Raw genomic sequence first — 27,171 nt, forward strand, 5'->3', positions numbered from 1 at the left:
CTGCTATGGTGTTTTTTATGAAAAAGATGTTGAGTTGGGGCACTACACCAGTTAGATGCAAGTATGCACATATGAGATGTATTGCACATATTTTAAATCTAATTGTGTCTGATGGTTTGAAAGAATCTGGTCCATCTTTTGAAAAGGTTAGAGGGGTGTTAGATATATAAAGAACTCACCTCTTAGGCTAAGCAAATTCAAGGAATGCAAAGAGTCAGTTGATATTCAGTGTAAAAGTTCTTTATGTCTTGATGTCCCAACTAGATGGAATTCAACATACTTGATGTTAAATACTGCTTGTATGTATCAAAAAGTATTTGAAGAATACGAGGATGTGGAAGCCTCTTTTAAAAAGGATTTGGGTGATAATGTGCCAGATTTACTTGATTGGGAAAATGTTAGAGAATTATATCGCATGTTAGAATGTTTTTACAAAATGACTTTGGGAATTTCTGGTTCTCTCTATGTGACTTCTAATAACCATTTCAATCAAATTTCTGACTTGCGTACCATTTTGCAAGACTGGATTGATTCCAGTGATGAGTCAGTAAGGTCTATGGGGATTAAAATGAAATCAAAATTTGATAAATATTGGGGTGATCCATTAGTAATGAATAAGTTGATATTCTTTGCTAACATATTAGATCCTCGGGATAGAGTTGTATTTATGGAATATACTTTGACTTAAATGTATGGTAATCACCAAGGAAAATATTTGTATACTTGTTTGATGGAGGATATGACTGAACTGTTTAATGACTATGATGTGCTCTATAAGAAAGAACTTGCTATGAGTGGCCATAATAGTGTCTCACTGGAAATTGTTAGCCAATCCTCCCAAGCAAACTCTGTTTTAAAGGAGAGATATCTGCAGCAAATGATGAAGACTGGTGGTGTGAGTGGAAGCAAGAAATCTGAATTGGATTTATACCTTAGTGAGGCAGTAGTTGCAAATGATTTGAAATTTGATATTCTGAAATGGTGGAAGTTTAATTCTGAGAGGTTTCCTGTCCTCTCTAGAATGGCTCGTGATATACTTGCAGTACCAGTTTCTACAGTTGCTTCAGAATCAGCATTTAGCACTGGTGGAAGAGTGCTAGATGATTTCAGATCTTGTCTGACTCCTAAAATTGTGGAGGCCTTAATATGTACTCAGGATTGGCTGAGAGACCCTTCCAAACCTGTTTCTGTTGAAGAGACACTAGAAGAGCTGGAGAAATTTGAAGAAGGTAATTTTTTATACTCTTTTTGTTTATTTCTTTATAATCTTATCAGTACTAGTGTTAACTCTTTAATTTGCTTTTTTTTTTTCCAGGTTTTCAGGACCCAGCCAATGCTATGAATGACTAATAGTTTGTCTTTGTCCTTATTTTATTTACTTGATGCTTACCTTCTTCTTGGCATGCTGGTCTGTTCTTTTGGCCTGGTGGAAGCCTTATGCTGGTTCTGGTTCTATTGTTCCTTTGTCCCTTTGTCCCTCTGATGCTTTATAATTCAATATTGTTGTTGCCTTCCTAATGCTGCCTGTTAATAATGATAGATTAGCCTAGATAAGATAAATGTTGGTTGCCTTATTTGATATGCTGGTTGATCTATGGTTTGACTTGGTGTTTGATTTCTCTGTCTTTTTGCTTACTGGCAATGATGATGCTTCCACAATAATTGAGTTCAAAACTATTGGTTGTAACTGTTGAGGCACTTACTTGTTGCCACCTTTTATGGCCTTTAGGTTTTGCTTGAAATAACTTTAAATCTGAGCCTCTAAGTAAGCATATGACAATGATGAGATCTTGGTTTAAGAATTTGTGATAGACTCATTTTGTTATGCTTCTGTTCTGTTTGTCTTGTGCTAATCTATCATTATTATGTTTGTTGAGGCAATGATGAAGCTTCCACTAATTGAAGTCTACAATGACTTAACCATTAACTGTGTGACATAAGTTTAATGTTGCCTTTTAAATGAGTTGAGTTATTATTTGACTTACAATCTATGAAGTCTGAGCCTCACATTTTAATTTTCTGCTATCCGGGTAGTTTTTGTATGTCTTTAGGTACTTATTACTTTTTTTTTCTATTTTCTAATCTGTTTTGCAGGAGAGGTTAAATATATTTTTGCATAACTGATTTGTGGAGGCTTTTTGGAAAACAGAAGTTGCTTCAAAACAAGGGTTGATGATGCAGCTGTTTTATATCATGATTTTTGAATGATTTACATCGATTTTTCGGATGCCTAAATCAGTTAGAGTAGGATATTTTTTGTATAGCCTATATACAATTTGTAAATTGTTAATATATAGCTGTGATATAGCTATTTAAAGTTTTAAACATTGAACATAGGCTGTAATATTTGGGGGTAAAAAACTTGGGTTATTTGAGTTGTTAAATTTTGGGGTATGTTTTAAATTCAAGTAAAAGTTTTAAATTCAGGTATGTTTTTGTAATTTTATTCTAATTGGTGAACCGACCGACCCAAACCGCAAATAACCGAAATTTCGGTTCACCGAACCGAAATAACCGTTAACCAAAGTAGCAAAGTTTGGTTTATAGGTTTATAGTGGTGGTTTGGTTCGGTTATGGAAGGTTGCACACCGAACCGAACCGAACCGAACCGTGCTCACCCCTAATTTATATACTCATTATGTTTTCATGCAAAATATACATCAAATACGCTTAATTAAGGTTTCAGAAAGTTATAAAACTACTCCATTAAACAACATTAAAATATATTCCCTATGTCTTAATAGAATTGTCCATTTTATCTTTATAACACAGTTTAAGAAAATATAATTATTGTTATGATTTTTATACTTTTATTTTTTATTTTTTTATTATACTTTTATTTAATATAGGATACATTTTTAATTTACTTTATTAGTAGAATTTGAATAGGGATAAAATAGGAAGATTGAATTTTAAAATTAACTAAAGTTTTATTATTTTGCCAGTTTTGATATTTTTCATGCTAGTTTTATGTTACTTAGGACTTCTCCTAGCACATGCAGTCTATTAAATTTAGGTTTTTATTATTTTGCTAATTTTGATATTTTATTTATTTAAATATTTGATTAAGATTTATATTGAAAATTTAATTGAAGTTTCAACTTAGTTCTTAAAAGTTAAAAAAAAAAGAATCTAATTGAGCTTTAAATTTCAGCGTATTAATTCATTCCGTTCCCACAATTGAATAATTTGACTCATAAACCTCCAAATTAATGAGAAAACGATTAGTTTTAAAATTATTTAAATTAAAAGTTTATCTGATAAAAATGTTAATTTTTATTTTAGGCATAGCCTCTTTTTAAAAATGTATATATAGAGGCTTCATATGGTTGATAAAAAAATAAAAATTATATACAAATAAAATGAACAAAAGATCACTCCCTCCCCTCCCTTCGAACTTGCGTTAAATTATCAAAAAAGTTCAAATAGCGAAATCGGATCATTTATACCCTGAACTTGTATAAACCGGGTCAAAAATCCCCCCATTTGCTGGCGTGGCATTTTTATTAGAGAGTGAGATTCATAAAAATAATAATTAACTCTAATAATCACACTTAAATACTAATTATACCCTAATTAATATAAATTAAAACATATTAAATTAGAAATCTTTTTAAACCATTTTCAGTTTTTTTTAAATTTTTTTTAAATTTTTTTTAAATTTTTTCCTTCATTTCTTCAACAGGTTGGTCGAAAAGACCAATCTGTTAAAGAAGAACAGTCCCAACATTGGGTCTGTTAAAGAAAAACAGACCTGGTGGTGAGAACAGATCCACCGTTGAAGAACAGACCCATCTATGGATCTATTCAACGAGGAGCATATCCGCTCCTCGTTTTTTCGAGGAGCAGATTTGCTCCTTGTTTGCTTCTCGCCTGAGGAGCAAATTGCTCCTCGGGCGAGGAGTAGGCGAAGACGAGCACAGCTCCTCCTTTGGGAAGAGGAGCAATCATGCGAGAAGGAGGAGCTCATCCTTCTCGCCAAACCGAAACTAATTTAAAATAATTGAATTTTTTGGAAAATATAAATGGTCATTTTTTTATTAATATTATTTTAATATATAAAATTTTAAAATAAAAATGATTAATTTTTTTTATTATTATGAGTTTATTTAACAATTTTAACTATAGTTAGGACCATTTTGAATTTTTAACCATTAAAAATCAGAGAGTGTGTCTATTTTGAATTTTTAACCATTAAAAATCAGAGAGTGTGTCTGATTTTCGGGTGAGAGTGGAGAGAGAAATTTTTAACCAAATTTACACTAATTTAAAATATAATTTTTTTTTTAATTTTAATTTTTTTTTAATATTTTAACACAAATTCAGGGCCAAAGTAATCTTTTGTCCCAAGTCTGATAATGGTTGATCCGTGTGTTGCTTAACATTCCTAAGCTAGTAGTATTCGAAGCTATGACAACAGTTTCCGATCAGAAAGTGGTATATATATGCACGTGTATGAAAAAGAGGACAGTTGCATGAAAATGCATGCACTCAAGTTTTTGTCAGTAACTGTATGTTTTCAAACTGACAGTTTTCACTGTCCGAAACGATTGAAAGGAGGGTTTGTCTATTTGATCTAACCCACAACTTTGTCTTTTTTCCTCCTTTCCCAATTTCTCTTCTCTCTCTTACACGTTATCTGATAGATGCATATTAATTTGAGTTAATTTTAACTTTTTTTAATCACTTAACATGACCTCTATTATATTTAAATGAATTTTAGGAAAACTAATACATAACAAATGGATTACATGGACATTATTAATAATTTTATTTCTACATATCTCGATAAAAGCTTAATATGTGTTTGTTCATATTTTAGAGGCCTGATGTCTTAAAAAACCATGACCTTTCATCCATTTTCTAATCATACCTTGATGTTGCAAATCAGTTAATTTTAAATTATTTTTTGTTATTTTAATTGTACCCTAAAATATAAAATTGACCTTTTTTATTGGCAAAAATTCTCTAATTTGACCATTTTTGCATTAGATTGACTTTTCTATATTAATTGGCCATTTTTTTAAGATTTTTTTTGAACTTTTGTCAAATAAATAAAGATCAATTTTATGCTTCAGGGTACAATTGAAATAAAAAAAATACAAAATGGGATAAAATTGACAAGTTTTCAACGTCATGGTAGGACTGAAAAGAGGATGAAAGATCGAGATATGCTAAGGCGTTAAGCGTATTTTGAACAAGTTAAATTCAAATTCAATTTTATGATCATCTAATTAAATGATCTTAGCTCAAAAATATAGTTGATCAACTTGTTTATATTCACGAACATTTCGTACATTAGTTTTTTTTTATAATTCGTAAACGAGCTCGTATATGAGTTCGAATAAAAATTCATGAACTGGTATGAAACAAAGTATTTGTAAACTGGCTCGTATATGATATAATTATACATCCGCAAACTAGCTCGTATATGACTGTGTTTTGCGTTTGTTTGCTTAGATGTTGAACGTGGTTGGTTTATTGTCGTTCATTTAGATGCTAAATACTACTAACTCGAACTAAAATTGTTTAGTATCTAACAAACAAATACGAACTTAGCTCGTTTAACATCTGAATGGAAAAAAAATGAACTAAATATAGTGGCTAATCCAGAAATATTCAATGGTGGAGTCCATATATATATATATATATATATTAAAATTTAATATATTTTATATTAAACAATATCAAAAGAATATGTATTTATATTTATTCTCAATAAATTTTTATTTATAAAAGATATTTTATACTTACACCGTTATTCATACTATTCAAATTATACTTTTCAATATATAAGTTATCAATTGTATCATAGATATAAAAGTTTCTTATATCCTGAATCAGATAATTAAGAAACTAATAAATGGTTATATTCGACTATATATATATATATATATATATGAATTTTATTTTTATAATATTTCAACATATTTAACTATCAAAATTAAATAAACATACATTTTTGAAATTTTACAGAAATTAATGTATTAAATATAGAAACAAATGTAATTTTTAACCTTATATTTGTATTTTATATCTAAATGAAAATTGAGATTTTTAATAAATTTTATACTTCAATTGTTTAGAATTTCAACTCAAATTTAATAATTCAATGAGGAATTTACAATTTTAATTTGACATAAAAAATTAAAAAATATGGTTTTTTTTTCTCAGTTAGCAAGAAATGCATTAAATTGTTTAATAGACGGATCATGACTAGTTTGATTAGTAATTTTATTATTTTATAATTTAATTTAACAAAAAACATTATGAAAAATTACTCTCTAAGTAATTTGGATTAAAATTTATAGATATAGAATATATTAATGGGTTTAATAATACACACACACACATATAGATAAATTTTTCCTTCCAAAAAAAGTGGGGTCCACGGACCTGTAGGTAAGGTACATCGGTCATTAATTAAAGAGTAAATTATTTACTGAAGACATAATCGGAGTTTCGATTCCTAGAATGTGTAGACTTTCGTAGGTCTTTTTTTCTGCTGGCCTTGGCCTTTCCCTGTAATCAAAAAAAAAAAGAGTAAATTATTATAAAACCTCTCACATTTGATACAATTATCACTTTTATCTCTCTTATTTGAATACTAAACTATACGACCCTTCACTTTTGCTTCTGTCAACATTTTAGTCCCTCCATTCATTTTTAGTGTTAGTCAATGAAGTCAAAAAACTTATGGATAAATTAACTATCAAAACTGAGGGACGAAATCGTTTGACAAAAATAAAAGTGAGGGGTGAAATTTGTTGGAAAAAAATAAAAGTGAGGTACTATATAGTTTCGTTGACTTCTTTAACTAACATCCAAAATGGACGGAAGAACTAAATCGTTGACAAAAACAAAAGTGAGGGGTTATATAGTTCATTTTCCCAATAAGAGAGATTAAACTGTAAATTATGTCAAACACTACAAGAAAACAGTCATTTAGCGACGGATTTTTCCGTCGCTAAATGACCAAAATCCGTCGCTAAACACGTTTAGCGACGGATTTGCGACGGAAACAGTCCGTCGCAACTTTTTTGGTCGCAACGTTTGATAACGACGGGAAAAAAATTTTGCGACGGATTTTGGTCTCCGTTTTAGCGACGGAATTTTAAATCCGTCGCTAATTAGCGCGACGGATTTAAATCCGTCACTAATTTTTAAAAAATTTAAAAATTTAAAAATTACATCGTAAAATAAATTTTTTATTTAATCAATCACTCATCCGCGCCCTCCGTCACTCACCCATCCGAGTTAAATCACCCACCCGCATCCACCTGTCAATTTTCGCTAACTTCCCAGTAGGTCACCCATCCTTCCATTGCTCCCACTCAAGACTCTTTAACCTTGTAGTTCTCCCGCGCACAACTCCACCTTAACCAGCTCATATTCATGTTATATATTTATGTATATTATACTTAAATGTAACTAAAAACAACAAATATTTGTTTCCATAATTTAAACCTGCATTCTAAGATAATTTTATTAAAATATTTATATACTTTAAATAAATAAATAATATATAATTATTATTTCATAAATAATATTTAATTATTATTTTATAAATAAAAATGTTATATTAAAATAATATAAATTTAATTAAAATATTAATAATTATTTTTTATTAAATACTATCTTAAATAATATTAGATGCCTTTTAATTTTTTTTTGACATTGAAAATTAGCGACGGATTTAAAATCCGTCACTAAATTCCGTCGCAAAAGGCATAATTTAGCGACGGATTTTAAAATCCGTCGCTAATTGCGGAAAATAAAAGACGGGAGTATTCCCGCCAGTAATTAGCGACGGATTTTAAAATCCGTCGCTAAATTTTATCAAAACAATTGGCGGGACTACTCCCGCCAACATTAGCGACGGAAAATCCGTCGCTAAAGTTGGCGGGATCATTCCCGCCAATTTAATGTGGTGTTTAGCGACGGATTTTAGATCCGTCGCTAAATCCGTCGCTAATCAAAAAAATAGCGACGGATTTTAGATCCGTCACTAAAATCCGTCGCTAAAACGCTGTTTTCTAGTAGTGAAATGTGAGGAGTGTTATAATAATTTGCTCTTAACTAAATATGAATATTATAAAATTTAAACTGATCAAACATAAAATATTGGGGCAAAGCTCAAATAAACACGAATCGAACACAAACTCTTCATTCATATAATAAAGTAAACATAAACATTTTAAAATCATCTTGACTTGAAGCGCTACATATTATTCTTTCTACACAATCATTGATGGAGGAAACAAATTTACTAAGGAGGGACGATTTTTATAAACAGATTTTTTTAAGCATCATTTAACTACCAATGAATTTTAATTTAAATGATAAAAGTGTCGAGCAACAAACCGCTACATCAAGCGTTTAATTTCTTGCATAAATATTTTCCCTCTCCAACTATAAAAAAATGAATCTTGGGTTCGATTTCCCCCACAAGCGCTCCCCCTCCTTAATTATCAAAAAAAAAACTATAAAAAAAACCACTTAGTAATTTTTTCAAACAATCTTAGGCGTTTTCTCGGATCTTTTTTATAAACATCATAAAATTCCTTAAAACTGAAACAAAAAATTATCAGTTGCATCAATTTTGGGTGAAAGCAAATTAATGATTGTAACTTTTTTATTTGAATAGAATGATACAGATTGAAATTTGAAAAATGGCAAAGCAATGAAGTAAGAGTTTATTTTAACAATTTAATTTTTTTATATCCAGATTATATTTATTTAATTTATTATTTAAGATCAATTTTTTAATATTTAAAAAGAGTTAATTTCATAAAATAACAAATGTTTGCGGGTTTTGTCAGTTATAACCAAACCTTTAAAATTCGGGAGGAATCTTGCGCTTAAAGTATTAAAGATATCAAAATGGAATTTCAGTTTTTTCCCCTCATTATAACTCATTTTTACACCGATTTCTTTATAAAATTTTCATAAAATTCACTATATTGAACTTATAAAATTTACTAATACAAAAATAACATTGAAAATAATCTACTCTAAACAAAACATTCTAGTTATAAACTTCAAATAAAGATCATTTTATACTAAAAATCATGCATCACTTTCAGATATCTTCAAGATTATAAAAATATTATTACTATCTTCTCAGAGTGCAAAAAAAAAAAAGAACACATCTTTAAATGAAAATGGATATTTAAATCTAAAAAGAATATTTCAAAATTGTACAGTTTTTTTAGTATGAATTAAAATTGCACAGTTATTAAAACAAAATTGAACTTCTTTTTAAGAATAACACAAATAAATAAATAAACATTAATTTTATTAAAATTTAAATTAATTTATTTTATTTTTATGATAAAATTCATACGGAGGCCCCTGTACTATACAACATTTGTTCAGGAAATCCCTACACTAAATTTGTTCACGTTCGGAGCACTCTACTTGACAAAATCCAATTTTTACACCCTTCCGGGGATGAAAAATGGAAAGTGCGTCACACTCTCCGTTAGTGAAAGTTGAGAGAAAAAGAGTGACATGATATTTATTTATTTTTAATAATTAATGACATGGCAATTGTTTTTTTATATTAATAGTGACATGGCAATTTTAAGTCAAAACACATACTGACTGTTTTTTTTTTCTTTCATTTTTTTCTTTCACGTGAACCTTTCTTCACCAAACACCGACCATCCTTTCTAAACACACATCATGTTTCTTTTTCTGTTTGCTCTTCGAAATTTCTATCTAATATCTAAAATGAAATCCTATTGTCAGCCTCCGGTCTATATATACCAACCTCTGTCCGGCCATGCCACCTCCTCCGATCTACCACCACGACAACCACCTCTACAAATAGAAACCCACCCAAAAATATGTAATTAATGTAGATATCCACAGTGTTAAAACTGAGATTATACGTGCTTGGTTGGTTTTGATTACTGAAAATTAATTTGCATTTCGCTTCAAGAACATACAATTTTTTTTAGAAAATAAAGAACAGAAAAAGAAAAAATTATGTTACTTTATGGAAACTCAGATAAGGTTAGGGCATAAGAAGCCTAAATCAGATACGATTGTTGTAGATTAAAGCCATGTTGAATTCTAAAAGATTGATTTTTCTTTTTTGACATTGATCAAATAGTTAAAATAAAAAAAATTAAGAAGAGCTATGGTCAACAATTGAATTAAAAGTAAACTGAGAACTTTAAAAAAAATGAAAAAAATTTCTCTTTAAAATCCTCTCTTTTCTCTAAAAATACAAAACTAAATTATTGTCTTGAGAAAATGGTTTGTGCTTTTTGGCCGGAAAACCACCTCCTCCACTTTTTTTTTTTCCTTTTTTACTCAATAAAATCTATTTAGTTGCTTTATTATAAATCTCCTATTTTTGAAGCTTTTATATTTTAGAGATTTGAAGAAAAAAAATTAATGATGGTGGCTTTTTTTGGGATGGAAAACACCTCCTGATTTTAATTAGTGGGTCTCTTCAAAAATTTAAAATCAATAGTTTTTCTTCCTCTTAAGTCGGTTATAAGGATCTAATTAACCCAATTAAGGTTTTTGGGGTCCTTTATTGATTTACGATCCTCAACTTGAAAAATAGAAGAAGTATAAGTATTTTAGTTGGTCTATCTTTAGATATTTGAAGAAACTAATTTATTTTAGAGGAGGTGGATTTTTCACGGATTTGAAAATCACCCCTACAAAAATCTAGAGTTGGAATCTTATAAGGCTTGAAATTTGTTTTTCTTCAAAAATCTAGAGTTTGTTATTAGAGCTATCTTTTGGATTCAAGAAGGGATTTGAAAAGCACGAAATTTTAAAGATTGAGACCCTGTTTAATTGTGGAAAATACTGCTTATTTTCTAGAAAATTATTTCAAAAAAAACGGAAAAACAAAATCTGGTGTTTAGTTGTATTATTTTTTAATTTAAAAAATTGGAAAATAATTTTCATAATTTTTTATATTATAACTAATGGTTGGAATATAACAAAAGATGTTTTTTTACTTTTCCTTTATTAAAAGTAACTTTTAGAAAACACGATTTTCTAATTGATATTTTTATCTAACAAGTTCAAAAAACATTAAAGAAATTTAATTCAAGAATTTCACAACAAAAATGACTATTAATTCAGTAGAATAATTTATAGAATTTTTTAATCATTAATAAACACTAGCATGTAGAAATGACCCCATTTTATAACTCTACAATTCACAGTTCGAAAAGCAATTGAATTGGCCATAAACCGACTCTTAAATTGTTCCGGACCGTTTTAAAACCGGCAAATACCGGCTGCACCCGATTCAAAAATTAATAAAAAATACATTAAAAAAATTTAATATAATCAATTAATTAATTAATTTAACAGTGAATTATATAAACATATTTAGTACATAATTTAAAATGTATATTATTTTAAATATACCAACCGACATTTTTGGTTCCAAAAAAATATTGAACTGGCCTAAAATATCTCAGTGCATTTTTGATCCGATTTTTAAACATAATCAATGATTCAACCATTTTATTTTCGAATTAAGTCATACACATTCATCGTAATATAAAAAAAGTTACTTAGCAAGTATTTATTTTAAATTAAATATTAAAGCATTAAAACTCAAATTTTATTTTTTAAAATATTTTATGAGGTCATACAACGTCAATGAAAAATTAAAATATGAAAATCTCGTTAAAAAAAAGTAGTATGTTGTTTAATTTTGAAAAATAAAAAATAGAAAGCAATAAAAAAAATAGATAAGCAAACAAAATTTTGATTTTCTAGCTTTTTATTTGAAAATAAAAAATAGAAAAATAGAAAAAATGAGAAGAAAAATGGAAACAGAAAATATAAAATATTTTCTACAACTAAACAGGACCCGAATGTTTTCACATACTAATCAAACAGGATTATAGTTAAGACCACGTACTCACGGAACTATGTTCATCATTGAGAGTCTAATTGACTACCTTTCGCGGAATTTCGGCTTGATTATTTCCAATTCGATTAACATTCTTGCTTATATCTTCATATTTATATTATTTTATTTAATAAATAAAAATTCGGATAGTTTTAATGTTCATAAGGCTGGTTGTATGATGACTTTCTTATTCGCTTAATACATATTTTGACCTCTGAACTTGTACCCTTTTACCCATCTAACCCCTAAACTTAACGTCTCACCTATCGAACCTATAAACTTGTCAAATAATCCGATTTGACCCCTGAACTTGATAAATATGCAAAAGGGTACAATAAGTTTGGAGGTTAGATGGGTAAAAGGGTACAAATTCAGGGGTCAAACTATGTATTAAGCCCTTTCTTATTTGTATTTTAATCTCATAAATGAATGAATAAATCTTCTTTGAAAAAAAAAATTGAATTAAGGAAATTTCTTACACTACACTATTTTCTTTTTTATTTACAATTTTATATTTTTTTTGTCTTTACTTTTTTAATCTTTTTATTACGAAAAATATCTTTTTGTTTTTTTAAATTTTACAAATACCTTTTTTTTCACTTTTTAATGATTTATTCTCTATTTTTATAGATTTTTTTTGTTTTTTTGTTATTATTTTATCGTATTTTTCAGTGTAGTTGTGGCATATCATAGTGTATTATAGTGTTATTGAAATGTAACTATGGTGTTTTTATAGTGTAAAAATAGTGTATATATAGTATATTTGTGGTGTTTTTGGAGTGTTTTTTTATGATATATATATCATAAAAACACTGCAAATACACCATAAAAACTGTAAATGCACCACATATATGCTAAAAAACGGCAGAAATAAAAAAAACACTAGAAATACACTATAAATACATCAAAAATACACTATAACGTAAATATATTATAGAAACACTGCAAATACACCATAAATCAATTCATTCTATACAAAATCAGTACCATTAAAATAAATAAACAAATTTATGAACAAGAGAAAGACAACATAATTATATGAATAATATAATTATTTTATAAACAAAAAAAATCATAGATCGACAATAATTTATTTACAAAATGTTTAAATCAACACAAAAACCTAAAAATTACAAAAGATCTAAAAGCGATGTCGAAAAATTCATAGCGCGAACGGAAGAGATGAACGGAAAAACGCGAATTGAAGAGACGAACGCAAAAGCGACTGGAAGAAACGAGAAATTCATCGGAAGTAGACGAATGGAAGCGCGAACGAAAAAACGAATGGAAGAGACGAACGAAATGCAGCCGAAATAGACAAATGAAAAATCAAACGGAAAAAAAGAAAAAAAAGGAGAAAATTATAAGAAAAAGAGAGAAAAATGAGTGTGCTATTAAAATATTCTAAAATGAGATAAGACTGATATAAATAGTAGGTATTTTTGTAAATTTGTTTGTGATTAGTGTAGAGTATGATATTATAAAAAAAATGGATAAATTTATTGTAAATATGTTTCAAAATAGAAAAATTATTGTACGCAACTGTTGTGTCATGTCACCCGTGCAGCAAATTAATGATGCGTTAGCCATGTGAAAAGTTAATGATAAAAAAGTTAAATAATAATTTTAAAAAAATCTATCGCAAATGCTCATTAGCTTGTCGTAAATATGACATGACACAGCCAATATATGAAATAAACACTCTTCAAAATGAGATATTTTAAAAATATTTTGTTTTTCAAATAACATTATTAAATAATCATTTACCAACGGTTAAATTTTCTCTCTAGTCTCGTCCATAATAAAAAGAAAAAAAAATATTTAGTGTTTGTTTAGAACCGACTACATGTAGTTTACAAATTTAATTTGAAACTGAAAATTCACAATCTATATAAATAATCTTATTTTAAACCAAATACTATTTTTTACCTACCGCGAAAGCTCAAACACTCTTCTCCTCCGAAACGGCTGCCACCACCACAACCGTTACTACCAGTGGCGGATCCAGGAATTCTTTTCAGCCCCGGCTAAACGATACAGCTAATAACTATAAAATATCATTTTTGCATAAAATTGATGTTCATAAAAAATAATAGTAAATAGTACAATATCCTTCTAAACTAATTTTTGATTAGCTTTTGTTCATAAAAAAATTGATTAGTTTCTGTTACGACATTTTTTGAAATATTTATAAAAAGTATACGAAAATCAAAATTCATCAATCAATATAAAAAAATTAATTATAGAAAGATAAATTTACTTATTTTTTGTAGTCTAACCAATTATTTCACTTTTCAATGATTAAATCAATTTAAATTATCTAAAATTATACTTTAATAAAATTATTATATAAATGAAATAAATGAAATAAATTTATATAAAAAATACACAACAAAGTAAAAGTAAACCTATTCAAAATTGAAAGTAGATTGATTTTTTAAAAAATCAGAATATTATTAGAATTGTTAATTCTTGATGGCATATGTTAAAGATATTTAATTTAGGTTAAAGAATTAAAAAAATAGATTAAATATTTGGAATTGGGTTATGAAATAAAAAAAGGGAGAATTTAATAGAGATTTTATAATTGTTGGGTTAGATTAAGAATTGTTGGGTTGGTTTGAAATTGAAAATTAATTGGGAAATTTAGGTATTTACTCCAAAAATGAATATATTTGTACTTTATACCTCAACACGAAAAAGTTACAAAAAATACCTCATGTTTTTTCCAGATTTATGCTTTCACTCTGGGTATAAAAATATTTATGATTTTACTCCGTTATCATCTGGTTATCATAAACATTTATATAATTTATTTTTTTCGTAGGTTATCATACAATTATCATAATCTTATCATACTTCATTATCATTTAATTATCATACTGCAGTGTTACGATAACGACATGATAATGTAGTGATATTGACATGATAATCAGACATTATTTTATCATAACATAATCATAGATATTATCATAATATTATCATATATGTACCATAGATATTATCATCTCGGTATCTTATGATAACAATATGATAATCAAACATTATTTTCTCCAGAAAATTATTTTTTTCTTGCAGTGTCATGATAACAACATGATAATATAGTGATACTCATATGATAATCAGACGTTGTCTTAAAAAAAATCATTTTTTTCTGCAGTGTTATGATAATATTATGATAATGCAGTGATACTCATATGATAATCAGATGCTGTTTTTGTGCAGAAAAATCGTTTTTTGTGCAGAAAATCATTTTTTCATCACAAAATCGTTTTTCATGCAGATTTTGAAATCTAAAATTGAGAAAATCAAAGAGTAATTTATTTAGATATAAAAATTAATATAAATCGTATTAATCACCACAAATTTAAGAAAAATTAAAATCAAATATGAAAAGAACGGCGGAGCGAAGGCTGAGTGATGGCGGAGCGACGGTTGAGTGATGGCGGAGCGACGACGACCGATGAAGTAACAGTGAAGAAGAACAGAAGAAATAAAGAAGAAGAAAAAAAGAAGAAGAAGAAGAAAAGGAATGGCGAAGAAAACAGAGAAGAAGAGAAGAAGGAGAAGAAGAAGAAGAGGAGAGAGGAGAGAGAGAAAAAAGAAAATAATGACAGTTGTTATTAGTTGTCACTTGAGAGTAAAAAAATTATAACTGGAGTAAAATAATAATAAAATTTAGGTATAATTATAATATAAATATTTGTTAGAGTAAAAAAATAAAAACAATAAAAATGTGAGGTATTTTTTTTAATTTTTTTTTATTGAGGTAGGAAATTAAATTATTTTTAAAAATGGAGTATTTATCCTAATTTTTCTAATATGTAAATGTTAGATGGTGACTCTATTTCTTGGGTTTTGGTTTGAGAGATTTATATATTTACCTAAAAAAAGAAAATAATTTGAATTTATACCTCAGTAAGGAAAAGTCAACAAAAATACTCCATGATTTGGCCATCTTAAGGTTTTTACTCTTCAAGTCTAATTTTTTAGAATCTTACTCTATTTATATAATAGACTCTCTCTCACGCACAACTGTGCATCTTTCTCTCTCTCCGTGTGAAACCTAACCACAAGTTTATTCTCTCTCTTTCTTTCTTTCTGTCTCCGCGTGTCAAACCTGACCACAAATTCACTAAACTTACCTTTTCATGACCACAAATAAACTTACCTTTTCATTCAATTCTTTTTTCCTTCTTCTTTGAATGAAACACAGATTACAAAAATTTAAAATTTATAATACTTTTGACATTTCTTTTTATTTGTTTAAATATAAACTTCTTTCGTTTTTATAAATAAATTTTTAAATTAAAAAAATTAATTTTTTATGAATTTTAAATTATGTGCTACTATTTATTTAATATTTTAGTCTATCGATGATAAATTTAAAAATTTATTTAAACTGGATAAAATTATTAATATTTTTCTAAAAGACATACTAATTATATATTATGATAATAATAAATTATTATTATTTTTTAAATTATCCTATCGTAAATATTATCTTAAGATTATCATAATATTATTATAGCCTTATCGTAATATTATCATAGCATTAGCATATATTTTTTTATTATTTTTGCAATTTATTTTATGTAATTTATGCTAAATTACATAATTTTTTCATAATAACATCATAACTTCACCATAATATTATTATAAATTCATTACGCAAAATTATTTTTCGTACTTTATCATAACCTTATCATATTTTTATTATTATAATATTATCATAGTTTTATTATAGTATTATCATAGTCTTATCATAATATTATCATAGGCTTATCATAGTATTATCATAGGCTTAAAATTATTATGATTTTATTCTGTTATTATAAAGTTATCATAACATTATCATACTATTATCATGAAATCCTTTTGTAAAAAATTTACGTATATTATCATAATCTTATCATACTTCATTATCATCTAATTATCATAATGTTATCATAGTGTAGTATTATGATAACGACATGATAATATAGGGATACCGACATGATAATTTTATCATATACATTATCATATAGTTATCATAACATTATCATATAGGTACCATAAAAACATTATCATCTCGATATCATATGACAATATTATGATAACGACATGATAATATTATGATATTGATATGATAAAGATTATTTTTTACATAATATTTTTTTGCAGTGTTATGATAACGATATAATAATGTAATGATAACGACTGATAATCAAACATTATTTTATTATAACATTATCATTTTATATCCTAATGCGTGAGTATATCATAACCATACTCAATATAATAATAATAGTTTTTTAATTGAGTGCAAATATGGTGGGAAAAGAACTTACTTTAACAGAGAACTGGAAAAAACAAGCTTTCAAATATAGCTTCATCTTCCCCATACACGATTCCTGCAATTTTTTTATGGCCATTCATTTATCCCTTCAGTTTCTCTGTTTAACATTTATGCTTATTTATACTAATTCACTTCATTTAATTCAATTATTCTCTGTTTAATTTCAATTAAACACTATTAACAGTTCAAATAAACTAATGTTCACTCAAAAATTAAAACAAACGATTACAATCGAAGAACAATTAGTCTCATTAAATTGAGTTTCTGGAAACAAGATCATCCGGTTGTTTAACAATAATACAACTCCCAGTTATTGTCAAAAAAACAGTTAAACCGTTTCTTTTTCTAGTCATCAACACAAAACGCCGACGAATACTCATCATCGTCAATATTGGCACCGACATCTTCATCGGCACCGGCGTTGGCATCGCCATCACCATCTTTTTTTTGATTGATTTCCGTTTCGACTCATCAATTTCTAAATCCAACTGCTGAATCCATTTTTCTCTGATATTTTTCCTCGTTTTTATACTCTCTAAACGCACTCTCAAATACTCGTCGAAGAAACAAGCGTTGTTTGTTCTCGCAACACGACGTCATTCCGATCTGTTTCTTGTCGCTGCGGATACCGGCGATACATATACTCCGTCGCCTGCTTCAGAGAGGTTTTTTTAAGTCAAAAGACGTCGTAGTTTTGGAGTAAGCAGCGGTAACAACAGTATTATTCAGTACCTGAGAGAGATTTGTTAAATCAAAAGAAGACGAAGAAGAACCTTCACCATAATTTTGCTGTGTATTACTAAATTAATTTTGATTGAGGTTACTGTTGAAAGTGAGTAAAAAAAATAGAGTCAAAGTAAAAAAATAATAAGAAATAGGTATTATAATAATTAAAAAATGTGTTAGAGTATAAAAATAATAATATTAAAAGAGTGAGGTATTTTCTCTATTATTTTTTTGTTGAGGTAGAAAATCATATTATTTTTAGAAATAGAGTAGTTTTCCTAATTTTCTCAAATTAATTCTCTCTTTAAATGTGGTGTTGGAGGAAAATAACTGATGCAAAGGAACAAACGAGTCTAAGACCAGTTTATTACAAGGCCATTGAGGCCCTTTTCTAATTATTTTTAAGTTATTTGGCCCTTCATAATTGAAAAAAATAAAAGAAACGATGTCGTTCCTTTTAAAGTTTCTTCCTTCTGGTAAACCAGAGAATCTGAAACTTCAACATGCCATGCCTTCGTCGCTCCAAATCTCCGACCTGTAATTTTTCTTCGGCAGCCCGGGCTCTAGCCTACCCTAACCTTAACGTAGATCGGCCCCTGGTTACTACAGATTACGCCACCATCACCACCGCTGTATGCAATGGCTGACGTCGAAATTAAAACTTTAGTATCAATTCTTGCGATTGAGCGTTTCTATTAGTTGGAAGAATCTGCAGCTCTCAATGAGTCTATCTCCGTTCAAGCAAGACATCGACGAGCTTCTTAATGAGTTCGGTGAGGTAACTATTTTCTACTTAATCCTTTCATTTTTTTTAATTCTATTTTTAGCTGTTTTTGATTGTTTTATTATTTGACTAATAGCTGTGAATTTTGCGTGTAGAATGAGTTAACAAAATTTGCTGAAATGAAGAAAGTTTGGTTTTCTAGAAGGTTCAGTTACATATTTGATGCTATGCCTTCTAGCAAATTGTCCTTGTTTATGCAATCTCTTTATGCTCATTCAATTGGTAACCTAATTTATTCAATTTATGCTTTTAATTTAATCAGAAGTTATAAGTTTATGTTCTGCGATTTACGAACTTGTTTTGATGATACACAGGTTACATGGTGAGCAGTAATGCTCCTTTGTCTCGAAGATTAGGCGGCTTGTATTGCCTTTACTGCTTACATGAAACTCAACCATTCAAGCCTCCTTTAAGAATCTATATATCTCTTGGTATGTTCCTCAGGCTACTGCATCGAACTTTTTAATTGACAACTCGACAGCATAATGTGTATCTTAGTAGTTTGTAATTAAAGCTTAATTGAGTTTAGTTGGAACATTGCTCCACTGTTGTCTCATTTTATGAAGTCCTTAATTCTTTTTAATAATTGATTGCCGTGAACTATTTTACTTGAGATGTGTTGCGTGGATTGTTTTCAGACCATCATCAGCGGAAGTGGCCAAGGTTTCTTTGTAATAGTTGAAATGTGTGTATGAACTATGATTGATTTTCTTTTCATTGATTAATTTTAGGTCCTTCAACAATCTGAACATGCTTAAGGATTTTCTTCTATCTGAAGCTATGAATTGGGTGGTACACAATTGAATTTGTTTTTTCCTTTATAAATTTTGGAGATTTTCTAAAAAAGGTCATTGACTCCAGTGACATAGTTTGCTAAAATGCGCTTTTATTTGTTTTACTCCCTCTCTTTCTTGGAATCTCATTCCATGCATAACCTCGCAGGAGAGCTAAATAAACTTACGCAGCTTGTGATTGATGCAAAAGCTCAGGGTATAAAAGATGTTATCAGTTTGGTCAGTAGAATGCTAGAAAATAACATGTTTCTTTTTGGCGCTGTGGACATAAATGAAGGCTCTACTACCCAATTAGTGGACGAACTCACGCAGCTGCAAAATGATCGCGTCCAGCATGCATATAAAAAGTAATCTTCTAACCTAATTTTCTCCTCTAGCTTGAGCATATCATAATTTCATGTAACCTCTGCATCTTTTATTTGCTTATTGCTTTCTTCTTGCAGATTAATTCCCGAGACTCGCCTTAAACAGTTCCTCCACATGGACTTGGTAAGTGATTTGACCACAACCAATATGTTTATACTTTATAGAGAAAATTGGCAAATGCATAGTCCAAATATGGGAACTTGATAGTGTGTGATGATACATGTAATCAAGATTCTACTCTATTTTTTTTCCCCTGAGCTTATTTAGACGTCTCACTCATTTAGTCCAGCAAGTATTCATTCCAATTCCAATTAAACTTAGATGTCTCACTTATATTAGTCTTACGCGGTGCATGCAGTTTTTCTCCTTCAATGTTATAGTTAATTTACTAACTGGTTATATAAGTAGTCATATAACTGAATACTGAAAGCAACAGTGAAGATATTTTAATCTAGTTTCTATAGGCCAATATACCGGGAGGAAGACTTTGAAATGATCTTTAAATAATTAGGCGCCAATGATATATATAAAAAAAATCAGTGATAAGTTTTTCTTTTTTCTCTTTGAATAAGCTTGTGGATTAAGCAGCGTTTCATTTAATTTTTTATTGCCTCATTTACAGGGTAACAAATTTGATCTTCATACAATGAAAAAAATGTCAGCAGAGTATGCAAAGGCCAAGAAGCAAGCCATCCAAGGTAACTTTTCCCAGTTAACTCCCAAGTAGCAGCGGTTTTTACTGCGATTAAGCATCATTTTCGTCAAATTATTTTGTATTTGTCTGAGCAAACCAATATCAGTGCTGCTCAGGAGAGTTACTTATTATTGCTAGTGCTTATATCCAAATTTAAATTTACCTAGGAAAATAGTTTGACAAGCTTTCAGCTGTGTAATTTTACTATAAGCCAAATTTTGAAGGAGGTTTTGGAGTTGTTTAATTCTGAGCTGGTTTGGAATTTTCCGATTTCACTTGTTGCATCCTGAGCTGCTTTAAGTTTCTTCATTTTTTTTTTGGGTCATTTCTGCAATTTGTTTCAGTTAGGAATTTTCTTTTTTGAAATCTCAAGATTTAAACCTGAAAAGTTTATCTTTAATTATTTTGTCGACATTATTTTGTAGCCACCTGAACTTCAAGTAGTTGAGTTCTCATCATAACTTGCGCTCATCGTTCTGTTTGTCAAAGTAGTTTTAAGCTTTCTCTATTATGTTCTTATTTATCAATTCATTTCTTCTTAATTTTTTTTAAAGAGGCGGGTAAGGTGGTGAACGTAGAGGACATACAGCACATATCAGATGATAAGGAATTTATTGGAGATGTAATGGATAACATCGGAGGGAACTGGAATGTACAGAAAGAAATGTTCTACCAGCAGACAGGATTGTATCAGCATCCAGCTCAAGAACAAGAACAGCAGCATCAAAACCATAAAGAGGAAAATGAGGACGGCGATAATGATGATTTTAGTCGTCAATTAGAATTGCAACTATATGAAGAAGAGCCACAAGGATAGAGACAAGAGAATTAGGGATGTATCAGTGGAACTGAAAATGCAACATTTTCAAGGAATCAAGGGAATTGGGAAAATGTTTTATACTTCAAACCCACTTTATGAATTCCCATATTAACTTTGTGAACTTTGAATAGATTTATATATTATTGTAGAATGATCTCATCTGCATGTAATTGAACGTGAAATTTATATTTCTTAAACTAGTTTATCATGTGATGTCTTTTAGCTCTAATGTTAGGGGTTGTGTGATTGCAAATAGCAACAATGGTGCAAGAGCAACACTTGAAGTTGCAGGTTGGTTTTAGGCCTCAAAAACTACAAGTCTAGATATAACTTTATTGGATCTTCCCCTTAAAATAGCAGATAACATTACAGGCAAAGCAATCCAAAGGGAGGAAAAAACTACAATTCTCCCAAACTAATACCCAACTCCAGCTTTTTCAGTCTAACCTAACAAATGTTATTATCTATACATCAACCTCAACAACATGAAGTTTACCTTCCTCAGGCAAGTTATCCAAGCTAAACGTAACCATACCAGAAGAAGAATCATACTCGAAATCAACATCATTGTGATCGACAATGCACTTCATTGGCTTAGTCGATGAGTAAGCACCAAATTTGCCACACCCTCTAACCTCCATATATACTTTCCCAACTAATTCATTACTCAAATTATCCACTCTCTCATTGCACACTACGCTTGTTTCACCCTTGTAACCCTCGTCTATCTCCGACAATTGCGCACCTTCTTTCACTTCATACTTAAGCCCTTCGATGGCACCACCAGCATTATACATGGCAATGAGCCCCAAGGGTGCAAAGCTGAACCCAGGTGCTAACACCTTAATGGGTGTTACTGTGAATATGTCATGCTCAAGGACTTTGAGGGACACTGGTAGGGATGCATTGTAAGGGAGAGTAATAAGCTCAGTAGTCCGATGACAGTAAACAGCGGAGTCGCCATTCCAGTTAGATTCGGTAGTTGCTTCAGCAATGAGATCGACATCGCAACCCTTGATGGCACCTGTTAATGCCTCAGATTTTATTTCGTGGAATGTGTTCTTTCTTTCAACATTGTTCCAAGCTGCTCCTTGACAATTGTAAACTCCTAAGACGCCTGTGTATTTGTTCATATTCCATATCTTCAACAAGCTGCCAATCAAACACAAATTTCTGGTAAGGAAATATACAGAACGTAAAACTTTCTATGCTAATATCCTATATTGCACGGAAAATTTTCGAGTCCTACAGTTCAATGTTTTGTTTTTGTTTCTGTAACACTTTTGAAACTCTAAAATTCTAATATAAAATATATTGTTCAGCCATTTTTTGTTTCATATTTTTCATTTCGGCGTTTCTGTTTGCGTGGTATATAACACCCTTCAAGAAAGAGTTATCTACTTGGCTAATTGCTCTTACCTATCACCGTCGCGAGTTGGATCAGAGAACAAACAGTCACGGGTTGGGCGGCCAGGCAAACGGGTACGAAGCACAGACCCATCAGGCAAAACAAGCTTCTTCAGCACATTAAAATCATGCTTCCCAGGCTCATCACTGGTCATAAAAGCATTCATCAGATTCACTGATCTAACACACGAATAACATCAAGATTGCACTATAGTATATGACATCCATATGTACCTGACATAGATCGGACCACCGCTAATAGCTCTAGCTGAAGCATGATATTCAGCCGCAGGATGGAGTGAATGGAACATGTCCCAATCTGCTTGCATAAATTCTCCTAGAAACACACTATTGTATGCCACAGCTGCTATATGGATTGTGTGCGACACGGGGTCCTTTGGGAAGAAATCATCCGATGCTCTCACTACAGCCGTCTGTTTCGAACTGTGCCATACGGCCGCAAAACATTAAATCAAAGCCGGCATTAATTTTTTTCAAAATATGAGAAACGTAAAATGATTTGTTAGCAAATTAAGTAAAAAAAAATTACCAGTATAATGCATCAGTATTATGACTCATGCAAGCAATGCACCCATTATCAGGGAAATTCCTAGCAACAGAAGAATCAAGAGCTTCATGATATTGCTTAGTCAATTCTACCCTTCCTCCTAAGCCACCGCCCAAAGTTTCCAATATACACTGCACGTCCACCTTAACTCCATCTATACCCGCAGACGCTAGATAACTATGCAACTCATTATAGAATTTATAAACTTTTCTAGGATTCATCAAACCTAATCCCTGCACAGCCAGCGGATCACTTTTCCATGTTGGTTCATTCTTCATCACCCCTTTTGACACCGTCGGATATTTCATCAACGAACCATATTCCTTCATCCCCTTAACCCCTGGATGGACCCCACCCCAGTATCCTGTGATTGCATGCCATACGTATACGTATTTTAACCCGTATTTATCTTTTGCTATGTTTACTATGTTCTTTATCCCCACCGTTGGATCGTCTTTCTTCTGAAACTTTTCGTTTTCTTTTATTACAGTCAGCCTAAGCAACGGCTGCGATTTGCTTTCGTCTTTTGGTGAATCTCCACCGACTGATTGCCATCCATCATCGATGATCACAAATCTTGGAGGAGTCCCACCGTCGGATAAACTCTTTAACCCAGATTCTACACCTTCTTGTGTTACTTCTTGGTAAAAAGCATCCCAGGTGCACCATCCAAAATAATTAACTATTGCAGGCAATTGTTTCTCATGCCGTTGACGGAACGTCTTCGAGTGCAACTTAACAGCTCTAACAGCTTCTGTTATAGTACTAAACGGATCAGTACCGGCGTGAATAAAAAGAGAGTGACTAAACGACGACGCTTTAGTATCCACGTCACCACTCTCCAAACAGAGCTCAAGCTCATCGTCAATATTTCCCTGCAAACAAGCTCTAAATGAACCTTCAATCAGAGGTAGGAAAACCGTATAGATAATCTGATTCTCTTCATTTCCACCGTCTGATTCAAGATGGGACCCATTCTTAGTCTCCACCATTAAAAACTGAGTTTCTAACGGAATATCCTTGCCGTGATCTCCCATTTTTTGCGCCATCCAAAATAGTTTGAACCGGAAACATGCCATGAACCGGACGTCTCGTAAAGTACCTAACGGTACTACGTGACGGCTGTTTTCTTGTTCAAATACAGCTCCGAGAAACACTCCGTCCACCGGCCCTGATGTTGCTATTATATTGTCCGGTAGTCCGGTCAAGATCGTCCGATCTTTCACGATTAGTTTCCGATCAGAAATCCAAACCGTCGGCTTAATCGTCATTGTCTCCGGCTGTTCTTCTTTGTCTTCCTTTTTCAGAGGTGATTCCACGTTGGTTTTCTGCAATGCTAAATAACTTGTAATAACAGAACACTAAAACTCAGCTATCAATTTAACTCTGATTCGCAAACTAAAATTAGAATAAGTACCTTAAATGAGAGCAATGAAATAGATCGATTCGATGAAGACCTGCAAGCTGCAAAACAAAAATGAAAACAATCAGCAGCTTTTTTAAATTTTCTTGACAGCCAAACAGAAAAAATCAAGTTTGAAAAAATTAAAATACCAGAAGAGAGATAAGATTTGTTCTTGATTGGTGTTGAGATGTTAAGTGAGAAAGTAATTGATGATTGAATCGAAGGTACAAGGGACAATTGTCGTGTATTTATAGTTGCAGATTGGAGATTTAATACCATTTTTTTTTCTTTGAATTGTCTGTTTGTTTTGCGTGTAAGTAATTTTCTTTTCTTCTCAATCCAAAATTATTTAGTTCTGAAGCTTTAACTATTGGCTCATTTTATCCAACGGCAGATAACATTGCCACGCCGGATCCATGCTGTACCAATCCATAATCTCTTTTTGGAATAATAGTACATGCTTCCTTCACCTGAGGTTTCACGGTTCTTTGTGAAATCATGTATCGTAGTGACACGTGTATTACCAGTTCTAGTATTTGGAAATACTAGAGTGGACCAATGATAAAAGCAGAGTCTTGAGTATGGAACTAAAGTGGACCAAATTACAAACCCAACCTGCAAGACAAGGTTATTGGTTTCAGAAGCTTATGTTCTAGTACTTCCTAAATTCACTAAAAGATTATGTACTGAGCCTTGTGAACATTTTACATGTAATTTAAGTCCAGATATTCTTCCAGTTCGGAGGTCAGACTTTATTCTCATTCTCAGGAACTCATTTCAAACCAAGCTTTTGAATTTAGCTGCATATGTTATCTCCATTTTTTTCCTGCATCTAGTGCTACTGTAAGCTCGTTATTTTCTAATTTGTTGTCTATCAACCCGCTAATGCAAAAGTTTTAAAGACAATAGAGGTTGCCATTACCTGTTGCTAACTGTCATAATATAGGTTATTCACCAGCCAGCAGTAATATATATGGTGGACAACGGAGTACTCCACAAGATACAGAACAGAGAAGTCAAAGTTCTCAAGATCCTGTTGTTGCATGAAGTCATAACACCTGATGTATACAGTGGCTCTGGTGCAGATGCTTCAAGAGATCCCTTTTCTCGGACATTGAGAGTCAAAATAACTGGAAAAGATGGATTCCTGTGAGTATCTTTCCACTTCCGGTGCTGTTACAGATTTACAGTACTATTATACATCTACTATTTCCTCTGATAAGTTGTCAAATTTGGTGCAAAATAAGTCTAGAGACATTTCTCACACAAACTTTAATTAGCAACCCTCGTAGCCAAAACATTGCAGTCCATTTTGGTTATCAACTTGAGTGATGTGTATTACATATCTTGTTATTTAACAAGATTATGGCATGTCTGAGCACATTTATTATTAATTTACTTTATATTTAATGCATTGCTCTCATACAACTGGACCATTGTTGATGCCCTAATTGCTTAGAAGTCTTAAAAATTCCAAATGCGTGCCACCATAGATATAAATTTTATAGCTTCTTCCTATATATATTCATGGCTAACTGTCGTGTCGAATTTTAATATTTCTGATTAGTTGAAGTGTGCCACTATAGCTATTTCCTTCACAAACATTGTTCCAGGTAAATCAACATCCAAAAGAATCTTTCAAAAGGATTGTTTTAGATTAATTTTGTTGGAATGAATGATTATTTTGCTCAATTTTTAACACAGCCTTAGGGGGTGTAAACATCAAAGAACTCTTGAATAATGCAGCTGGGGAATTCGGTGGCAAGTTATTATTGGATTTTAATGATACCATCGGCGACAGGATTCAAGTCTTCCTAGAATAAAGATTTCACAGATTTGATAGGAAAGGTACTTCTTCTGCTGCAATGAATAACAACTGTTTCAAAACCAGGATTTTATTGCCTACTGAGTTTATTCAAACCAGGAAACTAGTTAAAATGCAAAGGCTGTAGTTTGTATTGTAGATAAGTGTAAAGTCAGAGACTCAGAATCAAGCTGTAATTGTGAAATAAGTGAATAATTTGAGGCTCTTATTAATTGGTTATTATATCCAATCTGTTTTTATTGTTTTCAAATGGCTGCTGAGTGAAAAAATGTCATAGAAATTCGACCAAATGCGTGGTTGAATCTAAGTACTAGGAGTGTAACCGATCAGAGCTAACTTGTGATTTACTCGGTATTAACTCAAAATCTTATTGAAATTGATTCGGCGTTAGTTGATTTCAAACTATTGAAGCTAATTACTAAGTTTAGTTCGAGAATCACGATACTCGGCTTGTGAGCTTAATCGAGTTTTGGTTAATCTATTTTTTTTTAAAGAATATCCTTACTTTTTTAATAGAAATTAATTTATAAATTTTTTAAGAGTCA

The 27,171-nt window shown here is 30.6% G+C and overlaps 3 protein-coding genes across 6 annotated transcripts; 2 read left to right on the plus strand and 1 right to left on the minus strand.

Moving 5' to 3' along the window:
- Nucleotides 1-688: 688 nt before the first annotated feature.
- LOC130015225 (zinc finger BED domain-containing protein RICESLEEPER 2-like) lies at nucleotides 689-1,350 on the plus strand. The gene is made up of 2 exons (XM_056104960.1): nucleotides 689-1,229; nucleotides 1,316-1,350. The coding sequence occupies exons 1-2, from the start codon at nucleotides 689-691 to the stop codon at nucleotides 1,348-1,350; spliced, it is 576 nt and encodes a 191-aa protein (XP_055960935.1).
- A 16,999-nt stretch (nucleotides 1,351-18,349) lies between these two features.
- LOC126685740 (uncharacterized) lies at nucleotides 18,350-21,629 on the plus strand. The gene is made up of 7 exons (XM_050379688.2): nucleotides 18,350-18,741; nucleotides 18,843-18,969; nucleotides 19,062-19,178; nucleotides 19,690-19,888; nucleotides 19,985-20,030; nucleotides 20,530-20,605; nucleotides 21,156-21,629. The coding sequence occupies exons 1-7, from the start codon at nucleotides 18,685-18,687 to the stop codon at nucleotides 21,416-21,418; spliced, it is 885 nt and encodes a 294-aa protein (XP_050235645.1). The 5' UTR covers nucleotides 18,350-18,684; the 3' UTR covers nucleotides 21,419-21,629.
- Nucleotides 21,630-21,731: 102 nt separating this feature from the next.
- On the minus strand, nucleotides 21,732-25,125 carry LOC126685720 (probable galactinol--sucrose galactosyltransferase 6). 4 transcript variants are annotated; one of them, XM_050379650.2, is made up of 6 exons: nucleotides 24,951-25,125; nucleotides 24,814-24,860; nucleotides 23,379-24,724; nucleotides 23,063-23,272; nucleotides 22,841-22,975; nucleotides 21,732-22,573 (listed from the first exon to the last, which is right to left on the minus strand). In XM_050379650.2, the coding sequence occupies exons 1-6, from the start codon at nucleotides 25,078-25,080 to the stop codon at nucleotides 21,886-21,888; spliced, it is 2,556 nt and encodes an 851-aa protein (XP_050235607.1). In that variant the 5' UTR covers nucleotides 25,081-25,125; the 3' UTR covers nucleotides 21,732-21,885. The 4 variants fall into 4 exon arrangements, with proteins under 4 accessions (XP_050235607.1, XP_050235615.1, XP_050235631.1 ...); XM_050379658.2 differs by having other exon boundaries at nucleotides 24,814-24,853; nucleotides 24,951-25,041; XM_050379674.2 differs by having other exon boundaries at nucleotides 23,379-24,732; nucleotides 24,814-24,853; nucleotides 24,951-25,041.
- Between the last annotated feature and the right edge of the window lie 2,046 nt (nucleotides 25,126-27,171).

This window comes from Mercurialis annua, linkage group LG1-X, assembly GCF_937616625.2.
Source record: "Mercurialis annua linkage group LG1-X, ddMerAnnu1.2, whole genome shotgun sequence".
In the NCBI taxonomy this organism is placed as follows: Eukaryota; Viridiplantae; Streptophyta; class Magnoliopsida; order Malpighiales; family Euphorbiaceae; genus Mercurialis; species Mercurialis annua.